The sequence below is a fragment of the Parasteatoda tepidariorum genome, chromosome 2 (genome assembly GCF_043381705.1).
Source record: "Parasteatoda tepidariorum isolate YZ-2023 chromosome 2, CAS_Ptep_4.0, whole genome shotgun sequence".
NCBI lineage: Eukaryota > Metazoa > Arthropoda > Arachnida > Araneae > Theridiidae > Parasteatoda > Parasteatoda tepidariorum.
In genome coordinates, this window is record NC_092205.1 from 84238394 (window position 1) to 84248199 (window position 9806).

General features: G+C 29.9%; 1 protein-coding gene across 1 annotated transcript in view; it reads right to left on the reverse strand.

The window, feature by feature from the left end:
- Window positions 1–697: 697 nt before the first annotated feature.
- LOC107449698 (diuretic hormone class 2-like) overlaps window positions 698–9806 on the reverse strand; it is an 82052-nt gene continuing 72943 nt past the window's right edge. Inside the window, exon 4 of the mRNA XM_071177836.1 lies at window positions 698–1107. Within this exon, the coding sequence (XP_071033937.1) occupies window positions 969–1107 (139 nt within the window). The 3' untranslated portion in view covers window positions 698–968. The remainder of the gene's footprint in view (window positions 1108–9806) is intronic.

A 9806-nucleotide genomic window follows, 5' to 3' on the forward strand; every position in this document is an offset into this window, starting at 1 on the left:
ATGATATTATTATTAGAAAATATGATAAAAGTACGTTATTTTAAGCCACATTTTTATTAAAAAACATTAGGGCACAATTTATTATAATTATCTTTGTTCTCATATAGTTATTTGCCATCTAAAATTGTTAGATTTAATTGCGAAAATTCAAATGAAAGTAAAAACGTAATGGCTTTCACGGCAGAGCAATTGTAAAGGAACAACGTATAGACACAAGTGACGTCAGCTCGTGAATAATCACGTGACTCCCCGTTTCAGATGAAAACGATAGTAAGCGCTTTTTTACTAAGAAATAACTTAATTAGCATTCTTAGAAAAATATTAAAATGTTTTCTGGTGATTTAGAAGGGATTTTGAATGAATTAAAATTTTTTAAAATTTGACTGTAATTGCCCATTGTTTTAAAAAATGCTGCCAACTAAAACCATTATTAAGCACAATGTACTTTATATGTTGACTATGATTTTATTTCATTAGAAAATATTCTTGAAATTAAATGAAAATACGTAAGTTAATGAGCAGTTATATCTTTTGCTGTAAAAATACCATGAGACTTTTTAACATTTTACGTAAATCTGCGCACATTGAGTCAATTGAAGATTTTTCTTTTGAAAAAGAATCCTAACTAAATCCTTGCATTTAATTCGTAGAAAAAATAAAATCCAGTAACTGCACAAAACATATTTAAACAATAAAATCCACCCAGGCAGAATATTTATTGTAACTCTAATCTACAAATTTGTAAAACATTTCTCTTATACTACAATACAGAGTTTCCACATTTATAAATAGAATTTCTTTTTCACTTGATGTATTTCTACATATTTATATTACATTGATGCACATGACGCTACTTAAATGAATGACTAAAACAGACCAGCGTAATAAAATAGTGCAACTAAACAAAATATAATAAGCTGATTTCTTATTCATAAAAATAGATGGAATGAAGGAAAAGCGAATTATGTTCATTGATTTTCGTCGACGAATCGACGCTTTCGTCCGGGTCCATTAGCAAAACTGGCTGCTGATAAGCCCATCAAGTGCTTAGCAGCCTGGCTTCCAGAAAATCCTCTTGAAAGTCCCAAGTCCAGTCCTCTTTTCTCACTGAAATATAACAAAATTATTATCTATGGATATCACAAGGCTCGTACGTTTTAATTTAACATAATTTGTTTTGAAATGTATTGAACTCAAGGCGAGTTTAGTACATTCGGTGATGGTGACAGCATTCCAATGTAATATTTAAATAACTTTTGACACCTATCGATGACTATAAATTTATTTATTAGAGTGCATGCATTGGATTTACTTAAATAGAGTTTTAGAGTAATACTTAGAACTAAAATTGTCTTGACATTCTTATAGGATCTTTTATTGGACAGGACAGACCACGTGACTTAATCATTATCTTCAATAAACGAAGAATATCCGAGTATGTTCGTCTGCCATCAGCCCAACGTTGTTCTGAAGGAAATCTTTTATTCTATATTATACGAGTTTTTAATTTAATAAAGGTATAATACATTAGTTAAAAAACTCTGAAAGTAAATCTGTTTAATATACGTTTTAACAAATTTGCTGTAAAATAGTGTCTTTTGGAAACGAATGAGGAGATCACATGCACTGTTTTTTATACAGATAACAGGTATTGCTTTTTTATACAGATAACAGGTATTGCCCTACCACGACTTCTACACTTGATTTTACTGTTATTGATCGGTTATCAAGAATGCTACTTTGTATGAATCAGTTAGTTGCTCTTTAGCAACTAATAAGTAGTGTATATTATTTAGCGCAGTATGTGTTATGTATATATATGTATATTTGTGTGTGTATTTAATCATGTAAGTTTAGTACTTAAAATGTAAAACTCGCAGTCCCTCTGTCAAATAATTTATAGTAAAATTGTGAAAAAGAATTTAAAAAAATATGTAATCATAAAAACTTTTCAATTAGTATTATTATGGAAAACGTGGTTCTAACGAGAGTTCTAATGAGACAAAAGAAGATTTCTTTCCAATAGGAATTAAGATTTTTTTTCTACTAAGTTTTACAGGAGGAAGGAAAAATACTGTAAACTTTGACTAAATTCACTGACGTGGCTGTAACTATGACGTAAGTAATTTCTTGATTGAAAACTTATTACTATCTTTTCACTTGAATTTTCCAATCTAGAACTATCTTAATATATAATAATATCTTAATATAATTATATTTAATTTCATTTGGTATAATAGTAATATCTTACTGTTTTGATTAAGAAATATCTTAATATCTTAATATTTAAGGTTTTTAAAAAAATTATTAAGTTTGCGAAATGATTGACAGGACAGCAGATAGTTTTCAATTTTTGAAAGACATAATAATTTTATAACTAAAGTGTTGCTTGCAAAAGAATTTATATATGAATATTATGTCTCGAGAGTATATATTTGAGTATTTTTACTTTTAGATTTTTTTTCTGCAATGATAGGTCGCACTCACGCTTCATGAGAAAAAATATATTCTGACTTCATGCTTCTAACTAAAAGTGTACTTTTCATTTAGTTATCACAATATTTTCTAAACTTTTTGGGCACACCTCGTGAAAATAATTCTAATAATAAGCTTGTTACAATAAAGAATCAATAAATTTAGCTTCTGGAAAATTTTAGGAATGTTATTGTGAAATACCACTTTGTTAATAACAATTTATAAATTTTTGATGTACCTTCATTCAGTTTTAAAAAAAGTTCTATAACTTTTTAATGAATTTTAATTCAGTTCGAAAACTAATTCTATCAATTTTTAATGTATCTTGATACAGTTAAAAAACAACCTAAATCAGTTATATATCTTAATTCATTTTAAAAACTATTTACATTAGTTTTTAATGTATCTTATTGATACAGTTAAAAACCAACTTCTATCAGTTATATATCTTAATTCATTTTAAAAATCATTTCCATTAGCTTTTAATGTATCTTCATACAGTTAAAATACAATTAATATCAGTTATATATCTTAATTCATTTTAAAAACTATTTCCATTAGTTATTAATGTATCTTGATACAGTTAAAAAAACAACTTCTATCAGTTATATATCTTAATTCAGTTTAAAAACTATTTCCATTACACGTAGTAAAACCATCAAACATTTAATATGATACAAAAAGTATTACAGTCAAAGTAAACCAGACTTACTTAAACAAAACCTAATATTTTAACAATAATTTATGTATGTACTTTTTCTATGCGTAAAAGGTTAAAAGGATAAATGCTTAATTCAAACAATGAATAACATACATTTATGTTAAAAACTACATGAACAGGATTTCCATTATAAATAAGACAAAAAATCCCTTTAAAATCCCTGTCTTTATATAAAGCAATAGAAAAATTTCAAAAATAAAAGAAAAACATTTTTTGTTAATAACGAAGTTGAAAATTTAAAAAAAAGTATGGATCAGTAACGATATTTTTAGTTTTTATTAAATTATTATTTTTTTACTTCTGAATATTCCAAAAGAAAAAAAATCGTATTTTAACAGTGCTCTGATGTTTTTTTAATCCTGATTTATTTTTAATCTTAGTATTAATTTGTTTTAGAAAAAAAAATTCGTTTTTCAGTGGATGACTTATATTCAAATTCATAATGCGAAGAGTTTTATCTAAGTAGAGCTTAAAGTAAAAAACACATATTTTTCTGTTTTTGTTTCTCATTTGAATGATATTTTTCTGTTATTAAAGTCATCTGAGAACTAATTTTATTGGTTTTTATAAAAGCAAAGGCGAAATTCAAAGTCTTAAATAGTTTTTTTAAGATGATAAAAATATATCATATTTAAAAACCTCTTTGGCTACACACAAAATAATATAATTAATGTAAAATCTTTGGATTTTGATTTATATAGAAAAATTGCAGTGGTCCACAATTGCAATTGCCTCCACATCACTTGAGGCATACTTAATGAATGTAGTTTTCAAATTTCAAGAACATTTGAATTATAAAAAACATATTTATTAATTCATCATAAAAATACAATTGATTTAAATTTATACCTAATAAATTACTAGAAAGCATTTGTAAAGCAAAAAAACGTTTCGAAAAAAATGAGAAAGATTTTTTTTTATCTCACTGAGAAATTTATTTTCTCAATGGAACGTACAAATGTCCGTGTTACTGCAACCACTTACTATTTACATTTCCCACCGGTCTAATAAACATTTCGGAAATGTTTCAAATAGTTTCAAAGACCATGGCGAAGAAAGAACCATGCTGTCATCAATTGAGTTAATATAAAGCTATTAAAAAATTGAAGTGCAGACTGAATACACACATAATAAAATATCATTAAATTCCCTACTTCACAAAATTTAGCTCATTATTCAATAACAAATGAATATCGTTATTGCATACAACTTTGAATTACCCCATCTTCTGGAGTTTAAATCTTCGTCCTTCAAGATGCAAATTCTGGTCTCAGGACATGATGATAATGCGATGTTAATAGACGCACAGGGTGAGATAAGGTAATGAAGTTTCGAGCATTTACTATAAAGATTTTCGATTAATCTATCGATATATTTCCCTTATGTGGCACCATAAACTCTGGAATTTCTCCTTCAATTGGCAAATACTATAGTTATTTTTCATGTCGTTAAGTTTTTTTAAGGAATAATTTAGGTGTTGTTGAAAAATTAGTTACGTGTTAAGTATTTAATTAGATTCATTTTGTTAAGTTGACTTACGTAATACTTGTAGCTTAAGTAGTGTTGAAAATTTAGTAAGACGTTAAGTATTTATTTAAAATAATTAACGGAACTTGCCTTTTCTGAGGAATAGTATCTTTATGCTAAACCATACTCAAGCTTTAGTTCGAGAGATGCATGAGGAAGAACACGTCATGGAACATTAGAATGAGTTTCCAGTCTTACCTTACGACAGAGATATGTTTTTTTATATAACCGTTGTTGAGCAGCCAGCCCAAATTTTTGGGTTTACGGTTACTAATGTTCAACCCCGTAATCTTGTAATTTTGAACTCAATCCAGAAGACAAGGGAACTCTTTGATCAAGTATTGGGAGAAAATAGCCCTCATGGAGGAGTTTTTGATGGAACTAACCCGCATTTGTGTAATATGACGAGGTAGACCACGAGCACCTCCTGCGTTTAGCCTGGCGGAAAAGGGCCTCTAGCCCATGATCCGTCTATTACTGAAAATATTTCACCTCATCACTGTGGTCGGAGCAAGCCGGATGCGGATTCGTATCAACCAGCCATTGCTGGGATTCGAATCCGGTCGCCTCATTGGAAGACGAACTCTCTATTCCCTGAGCTATAGCGGCTCCACGACAGAGATGGAAATAATTTTAATACTTCTGTTGCCAACTATGCTGAAATGTCCCGAACTCATACTTATGGTGGTCTGTATGATTTAATGGCTCCCGGTCAAATTTTCAATTATTACTAACATTTAATACGCGAAGATCTTTGAAAATACCACGGACATCTCTTGAAAACAGTTAAAATTGAAATCCAAGTACTTCCGCGAAGGCAAAACTGCGGGTAAACAGTAAACGGGGAAAAAATTGGTTAATGTTATTTAGATGTCAGGATTGGAGAATTAGAATATTTGAATACAGTTGTGCTGCGTGATCTGTGTGATTTAGTAACAGCTGGTCAAATTTGAAATCATTACTAAAATTTTACAAATAAGGAACTTTCGGCAATATCGCTATCACCTTTTGAAAACAGTTGAAATTGAAATTAAAGTTCTTCCGTTAGGGGAAGCAGCTAGATTGGGGAAAAAATTGATTAATGTGTTCTTTAGAACTAATTATGGTGTTAAGATTGGAGAAGAGGTTGGAGAATTAGAATATTTAAATACAACTGTGCTGTGCTTTCGACATGGTTACCATTGAAGCTTATATGTTGTATTAGATAGTTTTAAAAGGTGGTTAAGCTATTCGCCAAAGGAAGCTTGAATTTAATTATTTTGCAAAAATCCTTTAATTATACTTTTAGATTTGGTGTCCAAAAGTAATATGGCCTTCATATAATAATAATTATTATAAGACATTTGTGAATTTATAATAATTTCACATGAATAAAGTGACAATTCATCTAATGTATCTAGTAATAGAAAAAATAATGTATTTTTTTCAACTGCAGAAAGAAAAATACACCGTATATTCATCGAAGAATTTTATTAAATGCCCGATGTATTGCTTAAAACTTATTAAACTGTTAGTATTGGAGGAGGCTTTGAAGAATTAGAATGTTTTAATACAGTTGCTCTGTCCATTCGGAGTAATTACCATTGAAATTTATATTTGGTGAAAGATAACGGGATACATACTAACAAGTTAAACAAACCATTTATAATGAAATACATCTATATTATATAAAACGCTAATACGTACGTATGTATCAATAAAACCGATGATATTTCTTTTCTCACGTTGGCAACAGTTTTCATTTTTAATTGATAGGCTTCGGCGCGCAAGAGCACGTAGTGAGCATCATATGGCTAATCTATATTATATAAAACGCCAATACGTTTTAATTGATAGGCTTAGGCGCGCAAGAGCACGTAGTGAGCATCATATGNATTAGAAAACAAGAGCAATCGCATGCCCTCTGCCTGAACAGACATACGTCAACAACATTTAATAGACAAAGATCTTTGAAAATATCATGGACATCTCTTGAAAACAGTTAAAATTGAAATCCAAGTACTTCCGTGGGGACAAAACTGCGGGTAAACCGTAAACAGGGAAACAATTGGCTCATGTTATTTAGATGTCAGGATTGGAGAAGATATTGAAGAATTAGAATATTTGAACACAGTTGTGCTGCGTGGTCTGTATGATTTAATAACAGCCGGTCAAATTTGTAATCATTACTAAAATTTTACAAATAAGGAACTTTCGACAATATCTCGGACACCTTTTGAAAACAGTTAAAATTGAAATTAAAGTTCTTCCGTTAGGGGAAGCAGCTAGATTGGGGGAAAAATTGTTTAATGTATTCTTTAAAACTAATCGTGGTGTTAAAATTGGAGGAGGGGTTCGAGAATTAGAATATTTAAATACAATAGTGCTGTGCTTTCGACATGCTTACCGTTAAAGCTCATATTTTGTGTAAGATAGTTTTGAAAGGTGGCTAAGTTATTCGCCAAAGGCGGTTTGAATTTAATTATTTTGCAAAAATCCTTTAATTGTACTTTTTGAATTGGTATTAAAAATATGGCCTTCATGTAATAATAATTAATATAATACGCATGTGAATTTATGATAATTTCACATAAATAAAGTGACAATTTATCTAATGTATCTAGTAATGGAGAAAATAATGTTTTTTCTTCAACTGCAGAAAAGAAAATACTCCTTATATTCATCGAAAAATTTTATTAACTGCACTGATGTACTGTTTAGAACTAATTAAACTGTTAGTATTGAAGAAGGGCTTAAAGAATTAGAATGTTTTAATACAGTTGTGCTGTCCATTCGGCTTATTTACCATTGAACTTTATATTTAGTGAAAGATAACGGGGATACATACTAACAAGTTAAACAAACCATTTATAATGAAATGTATTTCATAAATTAGTTTTTCCAATACTTTTAAAGACTCGAAAACCTGCTACATGCATTTGGAGCGAAAACATTTATGACACATAAATTGTAAATTTTGCAATGCGTAAGTTAATATTATTTAAAATTATGTTTTCTCTATTGGTTTCGCAAGTGAGCAATTTAGAAGTAGGTTTCTAAGAAGTTAAAAATTTCTCAGAAAAATGGTAAAATAACAGTTTATTTAAATTTTTATTTTACGATAGTCAAACGAAGCAGTCAAATAATTATAAAATATATAGACAAATAATCATAAATGAGATGGTATTCGAACTGTTAACTGTGACTGCCTTCCCCTAATGCAGTTAAACAACTAGAATTGTATCGTACAACCTAAGTCCACCTAACGAAGCCAATTAGTTTCTTGTAACTGGGTACATGTTAAAGGATAGAGGGCTAATCTATCAATTTCTTGACTGTAAAACGAGGGTTTGAGTAACACCGTTGACGCTACAATTATTTCCTCCGTACCCTTCAACACATGAATAGTTTCCTGTGTCCTCTCATATTAGAACATGATGCTCTTATTCACGCATAGATAGCACCCCGCAAAATTATTTATTGCAAAAAATCTGGTAAATCCCATCTCTTACAGTAAGTAAAACAAACAGATAAACTAATTAGGCCGCATTTGACAAATCATATCTGAAGCACAACTTAACTCCTACGCCCATTGCTTAACGAAAAGCGTAGCCTATCCTATTAGAACATGATACTCTCATTCACGCATAGGTAGCACACCATAAGGTTATTTTATTGCAAAAAATCTGGTATATCCCATCTCTTACAACAGGTGAAACAATCGGATAAACTAATTAGGCCGCATTTGACAAATCATATCTTAAGCACAACTTAACTCCAACGCCCATTGCTTAACGAAAAGCGTAGCTCTAATATCCAGTTAAATTTTTTCCTTCTGTTTTTCAACCATGCTAGTTGTAAATGGTTAAAAACCCGTATAGTTTCGTATTCATAGTTTTTTAACCATACTAGTCGTAAACGGTTTCAAAGCTGCATCGGTAAAAAATGTTCTACACTGTAAACTTAAGAATTTAATTGGATGAACAGACTTCTGCCGGTTATTATAATGTAGTTTTACAATGAAGAGTCTAACAGTGTGCACATACCGTTTCTCTGTCTATCTAACAGGAAAACATCTATTTTATCATTCAGAGTAAGGTTGGAAGGCAACTTTTTAAGTGCATTACTGGCAGAGGGTTAAAATGAAAATATTTACAAAGTTTTCATTTGTAATATTTTTTTTGTTGCACAAATCTAAAATTTATTACATAAAAATTAAGTTTTATGTATTTATATATTTTTTAAATTTTTTGTAGTTGTGTATTGTTTTTTTTCCAAGCCTTATAAACACACACTAAATTATTATTTATGATTTTATCTTTAGTTCCTCATTCTTTATTTATCTTTAACACGTAAATGAATAGAGAAAAGTTAAATATTTGAAGCGTCAAATTGTTGCTTATGTCAAATAAGGATTGCATTAGGGTAGATTACTTTCGGACCTAAATCAAATATTGATTTATATAAAAAGAAAATGTTACGACACACTCAAATTAAATTTAAATTTTCCTTAGAAGTGACTTTCGAGCATCAATGCTATACAATCATCTAAATTTAAAACGTAAAATTAAGTAAACCTTTAATAGTGTTTTAATTGTCAATAATTTACGCTGGTAGAATAAAGCAGAAATTACAAATTATGTTCTCTCCTAAATTTCGCATGCATCCAACAAACAATCAAAAAAGTGTCATTATAAAGTGCCATTTCCCATAACTATGTAATTTAAACAGTAAGAGGCGTAGTCACGTTCCACTGCCTCTTGAAGATAACCAACCAATTAATTATCGCATGGATTAAGAGGAAGCGGTGGCTCAATATAAGGTAAGCTTGTGTTCTGCATGCGCAAGGAGCAATCATGGAAAGCTCTATCCGAAACAGAATAGAGTGGCAGTACTTTAGGCGAGGAGTGCTTTAAATGGCACAATTTATCCTGAAAGTGATTGAGATCCACCGTGAGTCCGTTAAAGACGTATTACTTGGTCCAGAGACAGAGGTTGATGATGAGGAATTTTTAGGGAGGATTGATTCAGTAGACTGCGAAATTATGATGCACAATGCCATTAAAACATCTTGGCAAGTAAGCCAACCGCTGTATATATATAT